The sequence below is a fragment of the Cylas formicarius genome, unplaced genomic scaffold (assembly GCF_029955315.1).
Source record: "Cylas formicarius isolate icCylForm1 unplaced genomic scaffold, icCylForm1.1 PGA_scaffold_1__22_contigs__length_36826433, whole genome shotgun sequence".
In the NCBI taxonomy this organism is placed as follows: Eukaryota; Metazoa; Arthropoda; class Insecta; order Coleoptera; family Brentidae; genus Cylas; species Cylas formicarius.
The window spans coordinates 20,857,569-20,881,553 of NW_026844264.1; the positions used below are offsets into that span (position 1 = coordinate 20,857,569).

At 33.1% G+C, this 23,985-nt stretch overlaps 1 protein-coding gene across 7 annotated transcripts; it reads right to left on the reverse strand.

Annotated features, from left to right (window-relative positions):
- Positions 1-19,501, reverse strand: LOC132696946 (receptor-type guanylate cyclase gcy-13-like). 7 transcript variants are annotated; one of them, XM_060662115.1, is made up of 14 exons: positions 18,992-19,497; positions 15,198-15,299; positions 14,523-14,736; positions 14,174-14,467; positions 13,885-14,119; positions 11,580-12,306; positions 10,022-10,224; positions 8,768-8,992; positions 8,476-8,714; positions 8,188-8,414; positions 6,853-7,146; positions 4,635-5,343; positions 2,622-2,913; positions 1-39 (listed from the first exon to the last, which is right to left on the reverse strand). In XM_060662115.1, the coding sequence occupies exons 2-14, from the start codon at positions 15,283-15,285 to the stop codon at positions 25-27; spliced, it is 3,762 nt and encodes a 1,253-aa protein (XP_060518098.1). In that variant the 5' UTR covers positions 15,286-15,299; positions 18,992-19,497; the 3' UTR covers positions 1-24. The 7 variants fall into 7 exon arrangements, with proteins under 7 accessions (XP_060518098.1, XP_060518099.1, XP_060518097.1 ...); XM_060662116.1 differs by lacking the exon at positions 1-39 and adding an exon at positions 217-2,520; XM_060662114.1 differs by lacking the exon at positions 1-39 and adding an exon at positions 217-2,544.
- Positions 19,502-23,985: the final 4,484 nt, after the last annotated feature.

Consider the following 23,985-nt stretch of genomic DNA (forward strand, 5'->3'; position numbering starts at 1 on the left):
CGTCGTTTTATTGAGTTTGACTGCTTACACCGATGAAAACTGAAACGATTAACAAAAAGTAATTATTTTATTTAAACTCAGATAACTTAACTTAAAAGACTTTTGAACATACATAAATATACTACCTATACAAAAATTCAGGTACAAAATTTATGTTTAGCACTCAGGACATCTATACTCACAACATTTTAAAGTAAACTAATCAACTAGGAAATAAAAGGTGAAAACGTACAAAATTTATTGTTTGTACTTATTCTACTAATACAAAATATACATATTACAATTCTCATATGCATACATAAGAATGAATCTCCATACATTAATAATTATTATAAAGGTCTGGAAAATAGCACGCAACATTTGAAGTAGTAGTCTTCCAGATTATTAATATTAGCAGGAACATAATAGTCATGGTATTTGAGATTTGAATCTCCGGGAACCCCTTGAATAGAAATGATCAATATCGAAAAGAAATATATGCACATACATGCTACAAGATATGAATAAAAAACGATTAATATGCCTGTCGGAAAAATTTTGCATTATAAAGCAAAACTAAAAACATTTTGAAGTTCATGTGAATTTATCATCCTTCAACTAATTTGACCTTATGGTCAACATTCCACCTACGACTTCTAATAATTATTAGTTGGTCAAGTAAGGTTATTTACCTTATGTTATTTGTATTATTATTGCATTATTTCAAATTCTCTTTGAAGCTATTAAGGTAAATGCCCTGTGGCAGCTGTCTTAAAACGAAAATTTCTAATCAACAAAAACGACTGGTTGGTGAAATGATTTATAAAACTTTTAAATCGGCTTAGGGCAGACCTGCGCTAATGTTGCAAACACACAAAGAAACTAACGTAAAAAATCGTTTCTTATTTATGCAATTATTTCCTAGTGTAATTGTACCCTCCCCATAAATCAACCACTTTCCTCAAACGCTATTATTAAACCAGAATAATGCAGCAGTTTTGAAAGTTAACTCCATCTTTCAAGAAACTATGAGCACAACAGTCAGCTAACATTTCATTGTTTACTTATTTAATATAGCTGCAATTGTACTAAATGAAGTTTCTAAAAATTTACTTTACCATTGCTCTGTCAATGAGTTAATAGTGTGACAAATATTTACAATTATGTACTTGACCATATTGTGTATAGGTCGGGAAGTCCATAACATAATTATTAAAGAATTAGGTAAACTTAAATCGGATCTCTTTAATCCTAAATATCTCATGAATCATTAATGAATATCTAAAAATAAAAAAAGAGAAATGGGAGGTGAGGTTTCTTTACATCTGTATCACATATAAAACATACATCTATATCAATACAATTTCATCCAGCTGGTCAACTTCTAACCTTCACTGCAAAAGCGTTTATACCATTTCAAATTGCTAAATTAAGTTTCTTGCACGGTAATTCTTTAAAAAGTTTATACTGTCGCAATTTGTGAGGCTACTTTTTTGGAAATAAACAATAACCGAACGTTGAAGTGAAAAAATATTTTAACCTTTGACCGCAAGCAACTATTTTTACTGAAATTGTTACAAAATGATGGATTGCATGGAATGCTCCTGGCATAACCCAACCGAGGTGGAGACCCAATATTTGGCAAGTAACAACTTCAAAAATTATATCTCTTACTGCATACAGCACGTAAATTTTTGTAAGATCTATATCAGGGGTTACACAAATACGAGATAAGAAGTTAGTTAGATAGCGGGAAAGCTTCTGCATTATGATACGCAATCAACAGCTGTTTGGAAAATAAGAAAATTCCGACTGGTTTCGGATATATGGAGAAAATGAAAATCGTAAAAATATTTTTCAATTTTTTTCTGACCCTATTATAAAAGAAATTACACCTTAATTGCATTGCATTACACGTTATCCACAATTTGAAAATCAGTGACCAGAAAACACAAGAGACATACACCACTACAATTGGGAACATTCCTCCATTTATATATAAAACAGATATATTCATAACAAGTCTTCAGTCAAGGTTATTACCCACTTAAAGATATAGGACATTTCCCAAGTAAGTACAAAAAAAAAAAGGTCGTTGTGTAAAAGACGCATTTCTCTAGCGATTGCCTTTTTAAATTAGTAGTACTCACTTAGCAAACACTCTGTACAGCAGTGATGTATTTGTTATGATTAAAACCACTTTATTGAGTTTATTATGAAGTTACACTACACGTGATTGACTAGATTTTTAAAACTAATTATTTACAAAGTGATGCCACTATATCAAAAATTAAGTAGTTGTGATATTATTCGACTTGCAAGATTACATTGGGCTAATAGTAATGAAACATACAGATTATCAAAAATAGATATCTATATCTATTCAAATAGACTAACAACATTTTGTTACTTTTCAACAGCACATTTTGCTAACAATTTCGTTTTATACATAGTTAAAGTTTACTACTTATGTAGCCGTTAAGAGGACTGTTTGCGCTAAACTCCTCGTCTTCATCTTGACGATCCGAGTCCCTCCTACAGCTTTGCATTTGGAATTTTCCAAAACTAATTAAACTACTAGTCGACTTCCCAGTGCCTAATAGAGGCATCTTAGGGCAGTAATTCTCTAAAGGTATACTTACGGATAAGTCTTCTTCGTGACAAATTGGCGGCAATTTATCATTATAGATATTGTTTTGACTGTGCGTTATTTGAGCTTTGGGTGAATTGAAATTTGGAGAGACCGACCGTTGTCGGATCTCCATCGGTATGTTGTTCTCCTGGTGTATCATCTCTTCTAATTCTAAGGACATCAGGGGAATATCCATACATGGAGAAAGCAGTCTTGGGTTATTTGCTAAGAATTCAACAACCTGCGAGGCAGTGGTGCGTTGTTTTGGGTCTTGCTTCCAACAATTTTTCATCAGGGCTTCGCTACGAGAAAAGAAGAATACGTTAAAAGACCATAATTAAGCAAAACAAAAATATCCTTAATTACACACTCTCAACTGAGTATAAAAATATACCTAAATTTCGAAATTATACAAAGTAAAATAGAAGTTTAGGTTGACAGCTATTAGATAAAAAGTGGATAAAGGAGGATAAAAATTGATGCGCCTCAGACCAGAGGACAATATTTTCCTAGAACACTAAAACACTTAACTCGTTTTCTCAGAACATTTAACCAGATCTGGGCATATTTTGGGAACTTACTACGGTAAAAATAATAAACTGAATTGACGAACTGTCGGTTGTTTAATGTCACTAGAACTTTTTGATTGATTTGTATACATTGGTGCAAAACTAGACTTCGCTTCAAAAATGTAAACAAAAATATATTTACCAAATGATGATGACTAATCTCTTTTGATCAAGCCTGCAATTAGTTTCTCTTTTTATAAATGTATACAGGGTGGTTCATTTAAGATGCTCCTAACCTTATCTCAATAAGTATGACAATGAGGAAAAAAAGTAAATACAAAAAGTGTTAGTTCCTAAATATATATTTTATTTATAGTATTTTTATGTATATATTGTGCCCGGGCAGTAACCAACTTTATTTTTTTAAACGGAATGCGATGAATATTTGAAAATATTATTCGTTTGATTTTGAGTATTTTTCGTCATTACATCGCATACGAAATTTTGAGAAGTATTTGAGAAAAATGAACTTTTCCATTTTTTGACGGAAAAACAGGTATTTTGAAAAATGCGTTTTTTTACACTTTTATTACAACTAAAATTGGTAATTTTCATTATGGGTCTAATGCTTTCTAATATCTTTGGCTAAATTATTGACTATCGAAAAAACGTTTTTCCTACTTTTATTGGGTCTGGGATTTAATTCTGTATCATTTCATATTTATATAGCTTTTATTATAAAAGTTGATAGTTTAGAAATTATGTCCAACTTTCTGCAACAACTCGTGTATTTTATTTTAAATCTATAAACTAAACCTATATAATATCCTGTTCCAACTAAGTTTTTTTTCAACATTAATTACTTAAATTCAATATAAAAATTGAAAAAAAAAAGAACTAATAAAATTGTGGCCTGGACAGAAATACACAATTTTTATTTGACATTTAGTTATCACAAACTTTTTTTAAAAGAAAAAATGACTCCTTACAGTGCTTATATTTTTATGAATGTTACATAAGAAATAATAAGACAGTCACGTAAATAAACGAATATACACCATTGAGTTTCATAATTATTGTCAATCATAGCTTTTTGCTATTTTCTTCAACAATTAAATATTCGATGCAAGGATTTTGTACCTTGATAATTCTGATATTTTCAGCTCTAACGCGAAGATAAGAGCTACCATATATTACTTTTAAGAGAATTAAATTTTACAAGAAAAGGCAGAAGACCAACTGGTTTTTAGTGATGAGGCATGGACGTTTGAAAATTGAATGACAGGTCATTCTTAATAATAGAGATAGTAATATAATTAATTAAGCTTTAGTGAAACAAGAACTAGAAGATTTTCACAACCAATTTTTCAGTTGTTGTGCAACAGATGTTGTTTTGTATGAAGCATATCTATTTTTTGTGCCAAAAATTTAGATTGTGTAAGAACACCCTTAATTGTCCCTTATTTAATAGGTAAATATAGGATTTCATTAATTAGGAAAAGACGTCAACTTACAGCATTGGCTTCACTCCCTTGGGGATCTCTAAAATGTGTCCCGCCTTGATAAAATGGATCACTTCGACGTTGGTCTTATCATAAAACGGCGTGCAGCCGAATGTGACGATTTCGTAGAGGGTTACGCCGTAGCTCCAAACATCGGACGCAGGCGAATATATTCCGTTCACGATACTTTCCGGTGGCATCCAACGTACGGGCAAAACCCTCCTTCTACCGTTATCCTTGAAACCATAACAGTCGTAGTCATTTATTGGCCGCGTCATTCCGAAATCGCCAATCTTTACTACTTTTTGTGCATTTATGAGACAATTCCGACACGCGATATCTCTATGTACGAATTTTTGGTCAGCAAGGAAACTAAGACCTCTAGCTATGTCCAAGGCCATACAAGTCAGTCTTTTGGGTGAGACGTCTTCGTCGTCGGCGATACTTTGGCTAACTAAATGTCTACGAGCAAGTAAAAACGTTTTCAGATCGCCATACAACATACACTCCATTAACGTGTAGATAGGGCGCTCTTTCGTCACCACGCCCAACAGTCTTACAATGTTCGGATGCTCGAATCGTTTCATGTTGTCAGCTTCGGATAAGAAATCAATTTGATCCTCAGTGCAGGCGCTTAATTTTAGAGTTTTAACCGCGACGGGTACTAGCCCGCCACCTACCCGTAATTCACCGCCATACACTTTGCCAAAGAATCCTTCACCTGAAAATTAAGTAAATTACTCTATGTGCTCACATAAAGTGCAGTCAAAATTTCTCTGTCAACTTTTCTAGCGCTCTAAATTTTGGAGAGAAGTGGAGCCCCAGTCATAAATATACAAAATTTGTCAAAAACCCACATTCGTAACATTTTTAAATAAATTTCATGATAATGAAACATTGGAGTCGTTAATATTTATAAAATGAATGAATATGCTTTGTTTCATTTTTTTCCGATAAAATACTCTTTTATTGTACATTGTACTAATTCAGCTAAGTTGCAGATATAATGAACTAAAAATGTAAGATCAATTTGTTTTTGGTGAATTACCACCCCTGAATGAATAGTGATATTATCAGTAAACCTTCAATTATTTCTATAAAAAAATAAATAAATAAGGACCTCAAAAACAGACAATGTTTAAAATAAAAAAATATATACTCCTTTGGTCGGTTTTACAATTTCGCCCGGATGCAGCGCAATAGAAACGGTATATACACGATCTAAGTAGTCCAAATTAAAATTTTCAGAAGGTCGCTACGATCATAGTAAACTGAATTTTCTTGTAGAGGGGCGAGATCCAGTCTCTGTATATTTTACAAGATATATTCTACTTTCAGCTCGTCGATTTCCAGGCGTCTTTTGCGCCTTCGTTACGTGGCAACACTGTCACTATTAATTTTTCCAGACTGGCGCGAAATTGTGGGGTAACGGCTCTGCATCACCTAGTTGTTTTGTTTTCCATATTGAATGAAATCGATTGGCGCTCCATAGTTCGCTTGTAGAGACGGCGAAAATAGAGAATTTTATTTCTTTTACCACAAATTAAGAAATAGGCTAAGTTGGAATTAACGTAAACGTAACACAAATACACAAGACTTTTTTTTATTAAAAAATTAAATAATTAATAAAAGTTTATTTTCGAAATGTGTGGTAAAGAATTCAAAATCTACAAAAATCATATTTACATCCTGTTGCCAATGCCGTACTCTTTGTATGATGTCAGATGTTAATTATATTAGAATTTAAAACAATATTGTGTGACACACGTCGGGAAACTCTTTTGTTTCGCTTGCTCTCTTCGTTCTGAGAAAATCCGCTCATTGCATAAAGTTATTCTTTTTTCAACTACCTGTCCGCTCGTTGCAATTTTTTTTTTTCATTAATTCAATGAACTCGCGTCTGTCTTTACCTAGACGGCTGATCAGATTGAAGTCAGTCGTTAAAATCGGACAACAAACGCAATAACAACTCCCAAGGCTCCAGGTGAGAACCAACAACTTGCTGCAAGTCGAGTTGGCAGGTATAAAGACTTACCAACCGTTTCTCGTAAACATTATTTAGAGCGGTGTTCGAAGTATTAAAAATATCGAATATAAATATTTATATTTTAGAAATATTCAATATAAGACCAAAACGTCAACCAATAAATTTGTCAATTCAAAATAAAGCCTAATAATATGACAAATTAGAAATAAATTATAAACAAATAAAACACCAGTTATTTCTTACCCAGTTTCCGATTAATCGTGACATGTTCTCTCGGAACCTCAAAATCGTCCAAATTCGCAGGAACTTTTTTGCCGTATATTCCCAAACTTTCCATGTATTCCTTTTGTTTCTTAACCTTTTGGTCATACTTCAGCTTAAGATAAACACAAACGCTACAAACAACTAGAATCAAAAATGCCGCTACTATAACGTTCAATATAATAACAGCAGTTTGACATTCAACGTTAAACGCTTTAGCGAAACTTTCGATTGCACAGATCGGGGGCGGCAGCGTACCGTCGTCTGGCGGTTGACCTAAAATTTAAAAAATGCAAGGTATGATGTTATTTTAACAATAACGGAAAAAGTAAGAAAAGATTTACAATAATTTTACATAGAGAAATTGTAGTGAGCCCTAATTTGTGACAAAATTTGTGTAATTATTATTTTGTTTAGGAAATGATTAGTTTTGAATGGTTTGGTGAACAGAATAACAGAAAGATACAGATTTTTATAGCGAAGAATGTGCCCTCATAGAAAGTTCGAGTAGTTGTATGATAGAATATGTGCCACTTGTCAGTGTGAGTAGCCTTGTTTGTTTTCTGTTATGCACTATGCTAAACACATGAATAGAAGTGGTAGGGAGTAGGGGAGGGTAAAAGCAGTATATAAAGGTGGATAACGTGAATTACCATGGGTCAGACAAAATAATTTATTTCCGATAGTATAGCGTAAGCGTGTGTTGCCGCAGAACCACTTGCAACAAGTTTGGTGCATTGTTTGGATATGAGGATACTATAGTTCAACATTGTGATGGAGTTATTTTGGCATTCGGCGGAATAAATTTCGAGCTTTTATATGAAACTAATAGATTAAATATTAGCCTAATTACCATAAATATGAAACTATCAATAAAGAATGGATATCAGTATAGTATTTCATTTATAATTTGTATTTTAAAGGAAGCTTACAAACAATAAAATTATTTTATAGAAAAGAAAGAAAAAGAGGTAAGCAAATGACATAATTAATAAATAATATATAAAAAAGGTTATAAAGTTTATTAATGAATATTCTAGCGCTTTATGTAATCTGCTGACTGTTCTTTACATTTTTCCAGAATTATCTGATATGCATGATTTTAAGTAAAATGTTTTAGGTAAACCACTACCAGATTCAGACGATATTCAAAAGATGCTAGATCTATTGGTCGCAAGTCTAAGGAAAGACCACACAAGTCAGCGAGGCAAAAATTAAACTTGTCAAGTCAAATTTAAAACATGAAAGCTCAATGCATTAAAAGTTTAGTTGGGGATTCTTATAAGTTAAAATAAAAAAAAATAAAAGTATTTTTACCATTTTCCGTGAACCATTTTACAGCTGAGTTATTTAAAATAAGTTCACCGCCTGAAATTTCCGATTTGTCATTGGTTAGATTAGGGTAAAATTCCCCTATGAGATTGATAGTGTTATTATACCACTCCAAAATGTTGATAACCGAAAATCTTGAAGGACCACCTCTAAATTTTATTCTCCCTGATACTCCATAAAAGTCTGTACCTTCAACCAACTTCACCAGCTTACTGAAAAAAAAAAACAACATATTTTCATGACATTGATTGCATGGTAACTTCTTATGCTTACTCTGTAGTGCTTTCCGAATGCATATCAGACAAAGCTTCCGGATCTGTTTTTGCTAATTTGTCCAACGCTAAAGCGTATACCCATACTGCGTCATAAGCAAATCCTCCATAGTCAGATGTTTGATTCTGAGCATATTTTTGATATTCTGCCTTCCACTCTCCAACAGATTTTCCTTCTTGCATGGTTGCATTATCTGGTGCATAATATGCGTGAGTCATGGAAAAGTATCCATTAATGGCCTACGAATTGAAACTGATCAAACGCAAGCCATCAAAACTAACCAAACTGATACCTTAATCATTTCCTCGGTGGTGCACTTAACACCTTCGTTGAGTACCGCATTAAAGTAATCCGTATTATACCAGGTGCGATTTAGCCACATTGGTAGAAACCAAACATAGCCATCTGATGCTGTCATTTTAAGTTTATAAGCTTCGCACATAACTTCACGCGCATCATCGTCAACAACGTCAGCTATGATAATACGAGCTCGTTTGTTTTTCAAATCTTCCAAATACTAACAATATAACACATTAATTACATTGATATCAAAAGCGAAAATATTATCTACTCATAGGCAAAATATCGATTGTAACAAAGAGATAGCAACACTCTTTGCAATTAAAGAGAAAGGTTATGTATCGTCCAATCCTGTTATATTGTCGAACCACCTAGACCATCTTAACTGCAACTGCAAGACATTTGATAATAGCGTAGAACTTTCCACACTGCATCCATTTTTATAAATTTCGGTGTATCTTTGTCGCACTTGTTAGACTCTTATAGAGGGATAATACTTTTCGTCTATTGTATTTATTTACTTATTTATTTAAGGCTCCACAACACTCAAGGAATAGGATAATATAAACCTACGTTCAAACATCCACAATATGCAAAAAAAAAGAGAAAACATAAAACATTTTTAAATTTTTAAATAGAGATTTGTCTTAAGTAATAGAAAAAAATTTGAATAATCATGATAGAAATGGAAAACCTGTTGCAATAGCTGGTCATTTACCTTTTATAATACAGTTATTCATGAGTATTAGCAGAGAAATTCTTTTGTTTAGGCTGCTAAAAATGTTTTGTTCAAAATAAACTAACCAAAAATGATCTGTTCAAAGTAAAAAAGGAAAAATCTATATGGAATTCAGATCTTATTCATATTTTACTTATATTATTTATTTGCGGGCTTATTTATTGAATAAATTAGATTTGGAACCAGGGTACTGGTGTAACTTGAAAACAATGGATACCACTTTTCTTCTGGACACCTGTAATATCACCGTTAGTTTCCTTTTTTATGATCTAAATGAATAAGATTTGATTTTCATAAATGTCGAAAAGTACATATGCACGTTAAATATGGTTTTAAGAATAGTAATGAGTAACAGTTCTGTAAATGAATACTCTGTGTAATGACCCGAAATCCAAACATTTATCTAATAAAACGGAGAAACAAATTGAATATTATACCTAGCAATAGGGCCTTTGTATGTATAATTGTTTGTTTCAAAAGTATCTAGGGTACCAGAAAACCACTTACCCGTGTCATAGGCTCTGACTCGGCTCTTTCCCTAGGAAACTTCTTGTTGGCTATAAATGCTATGTGATCCTGTTCAAGTTCATCTTGCAACAAGGAGATGTACTCCGTATATTTTTGGCCATCTTCTGTAAGGGCCGCGATTCGTTTCCATCTCCATTTTTTAAAAAGCGCGAGGTAAACGTGGTTGTAATGTTGATTTTCTCCTAAACAATTCTAGTTAATAAACAAGAAACGCAATAATAGACAAACACAAAGGTTACAAAAAATTAAGCAGTATTCTGTTAATTGCTTTGATTAGTCGGTAATACAATAAAATAGCGTTTTTTATGTTAAGCCGCGGAAGCGCTGCAGTCCATGTCCTGCGCATACGCACAAAAATTCAATTTAAATTAAAAATAAGGAATCTAATAATCGCTTGAGAGAAAAAATAAGCATCAAAACATGCCGCTGACTCTGAAATAGGTTTTTTTGCCTATTTACTGCCAAAGGCGCGACAGCGATTAAAATTTACTTTATTTAAAATTTAATTTATGATCAGTTTTGAGAACATATTTTATCCAGCATATGAGCAAAGTGGTGTGGAGTTTGCAACTGCTTTTTATCGTTTTTTTCATTTTTCATATTTCGTTTTTGGTTTTGCAAGAGTCTCTTTTTGTTAGTAAATTACACAATAAATTGTACATAAAATTTGAAACTGAAAATATAAAAAAACATTCTTATATAAACTTTGAGGTTAAATGTAAGGTAAGTTTGAATATAACAAGCAAATACTAGTTGTACTATAGTAATATACTAATATAGTATTGCGACATTTAACTTTTAATGTAACTTATATTTAACGCAAGATTTAAGAAATTTAAACCAAACAGACAAATATCATTAGATGTTTATACATGTCATTTAAGTATTTGACGTAACTTAACGCTTAAGAAAAGAGAACCACTTTCACAAACTTTGAACTTCATCAGTGCTAGCAATATCAGCTGTTTTATGGTATTAATTTATATTGAACTTTCAATTTTTCTTTTGCAGTTGTATGTGCTTGATAAATTTGTTTGATGAACGAGAATTTAAAATTTCTGTCCGTCGGTTCCAATTGAAATTTTTATTATAGCATACTGTAACTGTCTACTTAAATTGCATTAAAGTGGTTTATAAATTTAAGTCAAAACGCTCAATTAATACAGCTTCATGTAAGGATGACGTTAAAGGCCCATTTGATGAAGTGATTTTAAAATTACCAAAATAAACAGACATCCCCTCCCTTAAATGCAGTTTGGTAAATACCAGCGTCGGTTGCCCTTAATGGTCATTCGATGTTAACACCTTTCGACGAATAACAATATTCAATTATAGGTTAGAAAAATCTGTGGTTAAATATTGTTGATCATAAATGTTTTACGTCGAATAATGCGACAACATTGAAAGTATACTCTCATACCGATCTTAACAGTTAAGCGAGCAAATATAAAATAAGTGTTTTTTAATGCGGAACTCCATAAAAATTGATGTCAGAAATCCATTATCAAGTGCAAACAAGTATTCTTTGAATACTTACCTATTGTTCGAAAAAAATATGGATACTTCCCCCTATCTGAAAAGCTGGAACCCTCGGCACTGTACGAAATCACCATTATGTGATAATGCCTGGACACACCAGCCAGCGGTTCAACGGTATCAGAACATGCGGGACCGAGAACACCCACCAAGTTGTTGTAATAATTTTGATCAACGATAAAATCGATGAAATTTTTCATAACATTGTCGGCGCGGCACATGCCGTCCGTCACTAGAATCGTTAATTTGTAGTCGGAAAGGAGCGTTTTGTTCATATTTATTGCGTTCATGGCCATTAACGCCGCTTTAACGATTCCGGTACCGGTGTAGGACGAACTTGATAATGGAAATATGCCGCCTATATAAATAAGACTTTCCGTGCTTTGTTTCCATTTCGTCCAAGTGCCGTTCCGTTTATCCATCCATTCGCAGGCGATGTCCTTTAGAGATATAGTTTTATTTTCCACCGCCAATTGATTTTTCTTGTACAAGTCCAAGAGAAAATCATAGTCGTTCTCTTGAAATTTGAAACTACGTAAAGCGTCGTATAATGGTTTGGCAAATTGCTCAACTTTGCTCCAGGCCACTTTGACCAAACGGTGCATCTCATATCTGTAGCCAACGGATTCGTTATGCGTAAAATTCATTCTCTCGCAATTTTCGAATGACACACTAATGTAATCTTTTTCGTGTAGGATCACATCGCTCGGAGTCCAACCGAGAACAACCTGAAAATTAATATTAGGAGCATTATGAAACATCAGAAATACAATTATCAAAAAAAGAAAAAACAACATTAACGTGTGATTTAGCGTACCTAACACAGTATCAGACCCAACGCCGAAGACGATGAAGGACCCCTCCATCACCCATCCACCTCACACACAAAATAATGTACTTTATGTGAGGATAGGATTTGATGGAGGAGCGATAAATTCAACTGGACCAAATAGAAAATACAAATTTCATTTCCACAATTATAGAAGTTTATTATTTATGCCCAGAAGTATATATTGAAAATAATGAAAAAGTAGTAATACTATCAATAATAAGTGTATTGATATTTAGACATTCTTTCTTATACGTATATTGTCTTGGTACAGATTTTAGTATGTATTGTCTAAAAGTATGACTTATTAAAACATATTTTCGTAATTTTTGTAAAACCTGTATAACTTAAAGACAATAGGGAACTTAAACATTTTTTTAAAATCCTTTAATACATTTGTTTATGAAATATCAAAACTCAAAACATCAAACGCGCGGGAATGATCGTGACGCCATACCGCTGCTTTTCCCTCGATACGGCGAGATGTTATAGTGTTATTCTCAGGTTATAGGCGGAGACTCATATTACTTACATTTATTTTTGGTTCATGTAAAGGTGTGTTTGTATTTACTCTACGCTAATTTGAATATGTGCTTAGTGTGCTTTACATGATAATAATGGAAGTAACACAAAAACAATATTGCAAATAGCCCATCGTGTTTGAGTATAACCCGTAAAACGCCAGATCAACTTTTTATTCGTCTACCAGAAAATAAAAGCCGTCTTTTTTTTGTTAACATTATGTTCAAGTGTCATATTAGTCTTAACCGTGCAAACTATTCTATTGCATTCTATTACAGTCTCCATAGGAATGGCTTCCTGATCTTTATATAATAAAGAACACTTTGTCAATGTTAATATACTTTAAAATCAGTATTATAGGTTTCCACTAGTTTCAAAAAAATATTTTTGTTTTTTTTTTGTTGAATACTTTACACTTTATTTGATATACCATTTAAGTTTTAGCTTTAACACCGCGAACTTCAGCAAAACACAAATTTTCGGGTGGGTTTGTGTATATAAGATGTCACCATAAACTTATCCACCAAAAGGTAAATTATCAGATCAACCTTTTAAAAAATAAGTTTCGGTCATTTTCAAATTTTCTTTTTGATGCTAAACACAAGATAACAAAAGCAAGCGACAAGATCAAGACTAAAATTAAAATCAAAACCACCAAGACGCACATGCTGCCGTTGTCTAATGTCTTCCAGTCACAGCCAATGAAAGCGCGCACTTCAAAGAGGATTTAAATTTTACAATTTTGAATAGTTTATATTTGTCACATAGAACTACGAAATTCCTTCTTTTAATAGTATTAACTTACTTTTATAATCAATATTTTCCAAGATAAAATTGTGAAAAAAAGTAAAGCTTTCAGGCTCAAGGAAGACCATCACATGTCATGATTCATAACACCCCAACCAGCAAAGCCTATGAATTCTTTAAATTAGAAATGTTTTAGGGTAATACTTACCAGACTTTTATCTCTCCTATTTTTAATCATTTGCTTCACGCTTCTCACAACTACATTGAGGTTTTCACCCAAAAACAGCACTTTAACATATAATTTATCCTCTATGATATGTTTAATAACAAAACTTGTTGCATTATAATACGAAGTTAACAATACTGCACACCGAGTTTTACTCTTCATACAGAATGACGGAGTGTACATGCTCCTACTGCAGAAGTTATAGCTGCACACATACCTAAAACGTGCAACATTGGAAACACTAAGAAAAATTTACTACAATATTACTAACTGTCCATCTTTCTTTGAAAGATTATGGTCGTCTATATTATCCAAAATATCCTGGTCAATGTTAAAAATTTGTGCGAAAGTCTTATCTCGAAAATATCTCCAGTGTACAGATTTTACATCTACCTCCCCCGTCGGATTATAGTAAGTTTTAATTGGTTGCGTGTGCTCGATAGGAATGAACCAACCAAAACGACCTGGAGGGGAAACGCTACCACATTCTTTAACAAATTCCGTAGCATAGGTGTCATAATCGGGCGGAATCCATACTTCCAGATTTATTGTTGTACTAGCAACTCTGCGATATAAATATACTTTTACTAATTTCATTCTGAGACTAAGAAATTACTTACGGATTTGTTTGATCCATTAGCCTTTCCATTACACTTTCTATATCGAAATTGTCCCATCTGGAGCTTATGTGTACTTTGGAGTATCCTATAACTTCCTTAATAAAAATGTAGAAAATCCAAGTGCTCAACTGATGGGTAATCCTTTCATTGGACATTTCTATCACAATGTCCAAAGACCTTCCATCCAGGTGAAAGTATTTTTTCGGATTTACTTCTGCAAGGAAAAGTTATTTTTACGTGTGGGCCCTACCAAACCAGATAGGGGAGGATTATGTCTGAATACAGTATTATTAACAACTTCCATTCTATGTGCCCTACATAAAAAAAAACTAGTTTCTTTATATAATATGTCCAAGTTAATCTCAAAATTTTCTATTTCTATTTTAAATAACATCTTCAAAAACGGTAGGTAATGACATAGAAAATTGTCTCAATTTGTACTTTTCCCATTTTATAAATTTACTTTTCAAATTTTTATCCGGTTGAAATTTATATAAAATGCAATGTCTAGTTAAAAATTATACAACGCAACTCAAAATTATTTTCAAGCAGTTTTAAAACGTTTAAACGTAATATTAACAATAAAAAGAGCGATAAATGCGTACAACTCTGAAATCAAAGTTTTATTCCTTTATTTTTTTTTAAATAAAATAATAAAATATCGCACAATTTTACCTGGAAGATGTTTCAAGCATTTTTCCTCGCCGGCAACAAATGATAGGAAAATTAAGCTTTCGACAATCAGGAACCAGAAAATATTCATGCTATCTTAATTTCCTGGAAAAGACAGAAATGTATATGTATGTATAGTAACGGAAATACGTGTATAATATTACCATTTAACAAACAAATTTATCTTAATACTTTCCTTGCTGCGACATTCACAATTCAACGTCAGTCCAAGTTTTCGTGAAAGACCAAAACTTAATAAGGTCCAACGTACCATATACAGGCAACAAACCGATATTTAACATCCTTAACAAGGAACCAATGACCAAGAAGATGCGTATAATTAAACCACACATTGTTACTAAATTAAGTTGTCTAGACAAACAACGAGAACATAGACAAGGTATGAGCACATTAGATATAAATTGACTGAAAAACAGAATGATAAAATTATTATTGACGTGGGGTTATAGTTCAAAATTTTGAAGGATGGCACTGAAATACGTGGAAATTAAAACCACAGTGCCAACTGGCGCCGTCAGGATAACTGGATATGGATACCTAATTGTTCCTTTATCTGACTTTAGACCAGGCAGAGAATTAATTTAAAAAATACAGACAAGTGGCAAAAACGCTAACAAAGGAAACCGAAACTTCTAAAGAAAAACTTAGCTCGATAATTACAATGATATGTGTCTGGTGAAAAGTGGGCCATACGTTAATAGCATATTTTTTGGGTTAAAATAATTCGTTTGTTTAGTTTACTCCAAAAGTTGATATTGAGAAGGATTGAATATAATGCCTGAATCTTTTTTGATTTCGGGGTTGATTAAGACGAGAACCAATAATCATAGTACCCTTTGTTTCAGCAGAGGGCACAGTGCGTGGTCTCTCAGATATCCCAAGAATAAAAACCCTGGAAAGTTTTTTTCAAAATATGTAAGAACTCTTCAATTGGGATATGGTTTTCTTTCGGATGTTTTTTTTTAATATACCCATCCTCGATATCATGTATAAATTCTAGAAGCAAATACTCATCACAAATAGAGCAGTACATCCCAGCCAGATAATTGATGTGAGAATACTTATGCCGGCAAACACGGGAGCACAGCACGGGCTGCTATTATGGAAGCCAAGGCAAAAGTATACAATCAAAAAGAAAAAGACATCAAATTACATAACGAAATTCCTTATCGAATATCTTGAGAACGACAGCACGAGAACACTCTATCAGAACCTATTAGCAGAAAAACTCGGAATAAGCCCTATTATACAAACAGAGAGTGTAGAAGAAGCCTGGGAAAAATTGAAAGTGAACATAACAAAGCGGAATAGAAGGGCTAGTTATAAAACAATCGGCACTAATGAAAGAAAAAACAATAAACCCTGCTTTACAAATGAAATAAAGGATCTGAAAAAAGAAAAGAAAACCGCTTGTATAAGATATATTAATAACCGAAATACAGCTGAATATGAGAATTACAAGAAGACTAGAAATAGAACAACCAATGCAATCAAACTGAAGCAGGAATATTGGGAAATAATTTCTAAACATATGGAAAACGACCTATATGGCGGACAAAAGAAGGTATGGGATCTGCTGGACAGTTAGATGAAGTAGTACTAATAAATAACGTCAAAATGGAGGAATAATATCAATACAGCACAGATCTCTTCTAAGTGGAAAACAAACATAACCATTCCCGTATTCAAGAAAGGGTCAAGAAAGGATCCTAAAAACTATAGAAGAATAACCCTATTGTGTTCTCCATTGAAGGTATTTACATCTTGACGCAAAAGATTACGGGGACTCTATAGTCCCTATAGATTTCTGAGGAGCAACAAGGTCTTAGAATAAACTGAGCCACAGTGGACGCCATATTTATTCTTAGGCAACTAATTGAGAAGTCAATAAATCCATGTTCGTCTGCTTTGTAGATTTGACGAAGGCATGCCATAGAATAAATCTCAAAGACGTGAACAACATTCTAGTTAAAAATAATATTGAATCCAAAATGTTAACAATGTTAACAAATGTTAACAAGAGCGGTATTAGACAAGGTAACAGCTTAAGCCTTTGTGATGGATATGATATCCAATAGTGTGAAACTAATGAATGGCAGTTATCGAATGGGAAATAGCTCTCTGAAGATTCTCTGCTATAGGAACGACGCAATTCTTGTAGCAGAGAATGAAGATGACCTGCAAACCTGCAATGACTATTAGATAAACTCGAGGAAACATCAAAGAGATATAACATGATCATCTCCATTGAAAAGACACAAGCTTTGTTAAATAGCAAAGAACCGATCTAGTGCAAGTTAATTGTAAATGGGATCATTGAACAGGTCATGACATTCAATTACACAAGTTGCGACACGCATGGGAGGATATCTGAAACACGTGATCTGGAAGAACAAATATAGCTGAAAGTAAAGTCAGAATATACAAAACAGAGACAAGTGCTCACAAGCCAACAACAACAAGAGTGCTGCGAACCAGAGAAATGAGGAATATATGAGGAGTCAATCTAAGTAGCGAATCTATTAGAACAGAGCTCTATATAGAAGATATCAAAGATGGATTGGAGAGACCATGTGGACAGGATAAGGCCAGTAAGATTAGCAAAATAAGCGAGGACACAAAACCCCGGCCCAAGACGACCACCAGGCAGATCTTTACAACGATAGCGAGAACTGGACGTCTCTCTCACAAGAGGCACTATTAGCTAGATTAAATAGGGCACAGCCCTAGTCAAAGAAAAAGAAGAGGAGAAATAAATAAAATGGTTAGTCTATAAATGTAAGAGTATGCGCGAAACATCATTCCCATCTGTACGAAAATATTATAGTCGCCTAAGGGGTTAGCAATGTTAGCATCTTTTGCAGTTTTACCCCATGGCGGGATTTATCGCTAAATAGCTAGAAGGTCGCCCGCTGGACTTGCAGTTATATTATAAATATTATATATTATACAATTATATTATAAAATAAAAATTATACTAAACAATACTTTTGTTAATGCTATTGATTGCACTTTGAAAAAAAAATTATATTTGTGAAATAATTTTTTTTTTCGAAGTCAACAAATGGCTGTGCATATAAATGTATTTTTCTCGGAAACCTGTCACTTTACAGAAAAGTGAATAAACAATTCTTGTGTAGAAATGTGTGGATACTATTATTTTTTGTGTAAAAGTTATAGAAAGTAATTGTTAATGTTAACTACATGAACAAGGCAGCATAGTTAAACACTACGTTACCCCTTCCACCTCGTAAAAAAAACGCGTCATTCATATCATCATGACTCACTCCATTCAGTGAACAGGCAGAAAAACAACATACTCCGACGTTTGCAATTGGCAACATCTTTATCACTGGCGCCATGTTTAAAGAGAGAGATGATAAGTAATAATTGGATATAAAATATTACAATGCAAAATCATGAGTTACCCTTTTTACGGTCGGAATGCTGTTATTTTCCCTCTGGAGAAGTACGATTACGGTGGGGATTTTGTTATTCAAAAAAAAAAAAGGAAAATAAGGCTGTTTCTGTAGAAATTCGTAATTAGAAAATACGCAATAAGCGTATGTAAAGACATCGACTGAAATAGGGCGAAAAAAAACAAGAAATGTATCAACATCGAAATGTCAACGGATACCCCACACCTCACAACTAATAAACACGATGCAAAAACAACCCATAAATAAACTGGTAAAAATATGGTCGTCCAAATCGCGTTAGAAAAGGTTTGCTGAGCAGATAAACCACTGACAGTGTCCTAATATTGCACTATTTACCTGCTCATGCCTCCAATGAATAATAACAATTCCTCGATCTTGGATTTATGTGAACGCAGTTCTAATTATGTCCCAACTATTATAAAATGTCTCACGCCGTTTCCTAATTTTTACACCAATAACGTCCATGTTTATCGTAACTGAACAATAATATCGCCACTATTCACTACCGAAATATTACACCTTGCAGCCAGGACAACGTAAAACTAATTTACTCCTTATTTTCATTGCGTGTATCGTACACTAGCGAGTTGCTTATCAATAATTGTAAAAAAACAATCAGGGTGAAACTGTTACTTGCGCATGTTAAAACGGTATAAAATAAGACAACCGGACAACAAACAGAATCGCGTAGTTTTTCGCAAACTGCACACGTACTTTTCAGTTTCGGTGATTGGTCATTTCTCTTAATTGGCCAGTGTTGTGTTTACCCATTTGATTTGGCTTCTGCCATACAGATGATTGTACTTGTTCAATTATAAAAATAATAGCCTCAGACTGAATCACAACATCACAACGCATATGACATATTCCGATAGCCGTTTAACTGATCTTGAATAAGGAGATCGTTAAACATCTCTTACTTGTATTGCGCGAAAGACAAAGACAGAAGTCATAGTTGCGTGCCATAAAGGTTAGAAAAAGATCAAATTTAAGCGCGCATTTCGAATGTGTGTTTTTATTGGGAATCTTTATAGTCAATAGTTTGACATATGAATAATAATAATATTAACAATAAGGAAAATCCATAATCCCAATATACTTTCGTGCAAACTGGGCTTCATTATTTTGGAGGAATTTTGTTTTTAAAGGTTGTTTTTTAAATTTCGATACAATAAACGACACTTTTTAGATTTTGTTCGTGTTAAATGGCTTAACTAAATGCAAAAAATGTTTTTACTACGGATATAATACCTTGTGGGTATATAAGGAAAATCCATAATATCACTATACTAGAAACAAGAGAAATGAAGATGTTTGTTTGAAGTACTGAATAAAATCCAATATACGTTGTAATTATATTAACTTACTAATTTCTGTGCTTACATTTAGGGTTAATTTAGGTTATTTATTGGAATACAGTTATTTTAAAACAAATTGTTTATTTTCAATGTTTTATAATAGTTTTTAATTTTATTTTTTATATTTTGCAATACCTACAGTTTTTTAAACAAATTGTGCATTGGCAGTTTTTACAATTATAGATTTGGAAGGCGAAACTTTCATCTGCAATTACTAGGCTTGCGATGAAGGAGCGTTCTGTCTATGTGAGGCTCTGCAGCTGTTTCTTGGACATTTTTTCCACTTACGTTTTTATTATTTCTTTATTTAGACTTTTCAGTCATCTTTCTTGATTTCAACTTTATTTGCATATTTCATAGAGGTTAAATCTATAAGTTTATTAAAATAAACGGTTTGCGCCGATTTACACTCACAAATTCGGGAAAAAATAACTGAGCCAACTTATTCGACAACACTGTTTTAAAAAAAGAATTTTTATTAAATAATGGACATAGTTTGTGCTCTATGGCCGACAAATATCTTACTAACTACAATGAGTACACAAGATTAAAAGTGGTGCTTCGTGACAGCATCAGCTTTTACCGCGTCAGTATTACTAGATTTAGGTGATGACATAACTCTTCCACCCTTACAGACAACTATACCGTTAGGATAGTTGTACAGAAGCATGCTCGCGCTCATGGCTCTAGTCGCTAGTATCCGTTGTTGTTAACATTGGGCGGTGTTTCCTAGTTAATGTTGGTTTTAATCCATTCCATGTACTTAAATTGAATAGTTACAATTTTTGCATTTCCCGTGAATTTTCCTAATAAACTATGTAACTGAAAAATATTTGGAAAATTATTCCGATTACTAGAGTTACAGAAGTTTGTAACTTAAGTTTCACGGATTGACAAATTCAGAAACCCACTTTAAGTTCTCCGGCTTAAAAACTAGTACTTTCAGAAGTTTTATTTCCACTGATAATACTCGAAATTTGTTGGGATATTTTATTAATATAGTCTTGAGTTTGTCTTAAAACAATTTCGGAACTATGAAGAAGAGTTTCCGAAAAAATATCTTCAGAGTCAATTGAAGGCGAATTTATGGATGAATTATTTAAAGTGTTTTAAGTCGGACATAAAAAAAATGTTTAACTTACATTACACCATAACGATGTTGTCGATATATTTCTATAAGGTTTCGTTTCTCGAATGGAGATTTTGTCGTTTCCAAAGCAGCTAGTCCTCACGAAATTGCCCGATGTAGTGACAATACCCCAAAGCACCACGGACATTCAGTTATTCGGAATAAACACTCACAGATACTAAGTTTTTTAAATTCCAGCACGAGGAAACGATATTCACTCGACTACTCCATTGTTGGAACTTTCGGATAGCGAATTGAGTCTATCAGCGATTGATCCACTATTTTGACGATACTGCCGACTGCGCCAGTTAACTTATTCGATAAGACAACACCGTTTTTAAAAAATAATTAACATAGTTCGTGCGCTATGGCCGACAAAGTAGGGAAATAGGATTTGCGATCGCTTCAGTGGCAGCAGGGAAAATTGAAATTTACATTTAAATCTGCTTTTTTGTGCAAAGAATTGGGTAAAAATGCAAATCAACAACCACCATTTTGAATTCCTATGAATTTATCAACTACAGCAAGAAAAGAGCTTCTCGACCATACCGCTTCCTTAAAGAAAATGTCTTTATATATTCACTTGCAAAATATTTTTATAAATTTTGATCGCAAATAGTAGTTGTTCTTATTTTATTTTCGCAAATTTAGTAGTATTTAAAATTTTAAGAAGGCATGTCCACAACATACCGATGGTAGGTGGGACGTTTATGGAGAACCGAACATAGATTTTTTTAAATTAGATTTTCGAGTCTTCTACACCTATAATTCTTACACTCTTACGTCTATCTAGAGCAAATATTAATTATTTTTCTTTTTTTCCCCACAATATGACACTACTAAAACTTGGCGTTCCATGGCCAATTAATACTAATAATATTTCTCAAAGAAACTTCCACAGGCTACTGTAATGCTTTCTACAAAACTTCTGGATTCCTCCTGCGTCGGTTTTTGCTTGGTCGAAATTGCTGACGTTTCAACAATCATCCTGTTGGCTGTTTCAGTCAAGCTCTGAAGAAACCAACAGGATTATTAGAGAAACGTCAGCAATTTCGACTAAGCAAAAACCGACGCAGGAGGAATCCAGAAGTTTAGTAAAAAGCAATAATATTTCATTCAATATTTGACTTTCTCTGAGTTCAAAAAGCAGCTAAATTAAGGTTTTAGTGTTGTCATTGGAGAAAAAGAAAAATAATAAATATTTCACCAACCGCGCTGCAAAATTAATCAAAAGGAGTGAATCTAAAAATGTAACCTGTAGAGTATACTTTTTACAAAACTTCTGGATGCCTCCTGCGTCGTTTTTTGTTGAGTCGAACTTGCTGACGTTTCGCCAATCATCCTGTTGGTTTCTTCAGAGCTTGACAGGATGATTGGCGAAACGTCAGCAAGTTCGACTCAGCAAAAACCGACGCAGGAGGAATCCAGAAGTTTTGTAAAAAGTATTACAGTAGCCTGTGGAAGTTTGAAAAATTGTAGAGTATCCTATTTAGGATATATTATATATTTTTAAGATAACGATGTTTCCTTATATTAATATTAGAATCGACAATGTTGCATTGTTCGAAGTATTTTAGATAGACCTAAAAACCTCGAAATCCAATCCAAATTTCTAAATAATTCATTTTTCGTTCTCCGCAAACAGCTAACGGACCATCATTGATAAATTCATAAGTTCCTGTATTATCGGCATAGGCAGGGCGTCTATATCTTTAGAAGCTATATGGTCACAATATATAGACCCCGTACTAGTTACTAGAACTTTATGCTGATAATGTAAAAGCTGTTGAACACAACCTCAAAAAATTTGGACTAGGGACGTTCAATATCTGCATGTCATTTGAAAACTCTGTGTTAACCAATAAAACTTTGCGGCGTTCAACGGCAACGTGGTGACGGTTCCTCCGTTTAATAGTTTACAATATTTTGTCATAATATGTCGAGATCTCTTTAAATTTTCAGAGAAAAAACGAATTAGGTAATTGTGAGGAGATTGCAGTATAGAAATAAAATGGCGCAAAGTCCAGCTTATTAGGCGGACCTGTATAAGAGGGAACGGTTAGGATTTTAAGACATTTCTTATTTCAAAAATTTATTATCATACCTTACATCGGCTTTTTTAAATAATAAGAATATCGGTAGTAAATTAATATCCATGATTGGTGTACATTTGTTTTGGATAAAAAAATAAACTCAAAGTTTTAATGTTATTGTCGCATGATTTTCAGTGAGCCAGGAATTTAATTCAATTAAACCTGATGGTTACAGTTAACAAAAAAAAAGATACCGGTACTTACGCATTTTGCGCATGCCGGAAATGTCGCCAGACAACAGTCAGTTCGGACGTTTGTGGTAATTTCGTCATAGGTTTGGGAGCGATCGGAAGTTTTTTGTAGATTTTAGTATTTTGACGTTTATCAGTTTTGATGACCATTTTCACATGCCACTCAATGAATGTATTCCTGTTGTTTTGCAAAACTGTACCAAAAAACTAATGGTCGTAGAAAAACTCGTGAATAAAAAACTTGATTAGTTGAAGTATGTCATTTAAGCTAATACGTCATTTTTGGGCTAAAATTTTACAGGTTTTCCTAGAAATCGAAACTTGGTCCTGTAAGTTTTTGGTTAGCGTGAGCGAAGCTACAAATTTAACTTTATTGGCGAATATTTCTCCTAATTTAAATATTAATTAAATGTAAATAGAAAGTTTGTTAAAATTTTATATTGTAATAGAAGTTTTACAAAAAAAAAACTTTTGTCTGAACTTAAATCTTTTAATGATGTCTGGAAAACGACGACTTTTAAACATCAATTTATGATCTTTAGGCGTTTCAATACGAAAG

What these genes read in the sequence shown, in the direction of transcription:
- LOC132696946 (XM_060662113.1), bottom strand. Translation starts at nt 15,285, where the DNA reads ATGAATATTTTCTGGTTCCTGATTGTCGAAAGCTTAATTTTCCTATCA. An exon ending in ATATTTTTTTCGAACAATAG is followed by an intron (nt 10,225 to 11,579) that starts GTAAGTATTCAA and finishes AGAATTGTTTAG; the next exon opens with GAGAAAATCAACATTACAAC. An exon ending in CATTCGGAAAGCACTACAGA is followed by an intron (nt 8,415 to 8,475) that starts GTAAGCATAAGA and finishes TTTTTTTTTCAG; the next exon opens with TAAGCTGGTGAAGTTGGTTG.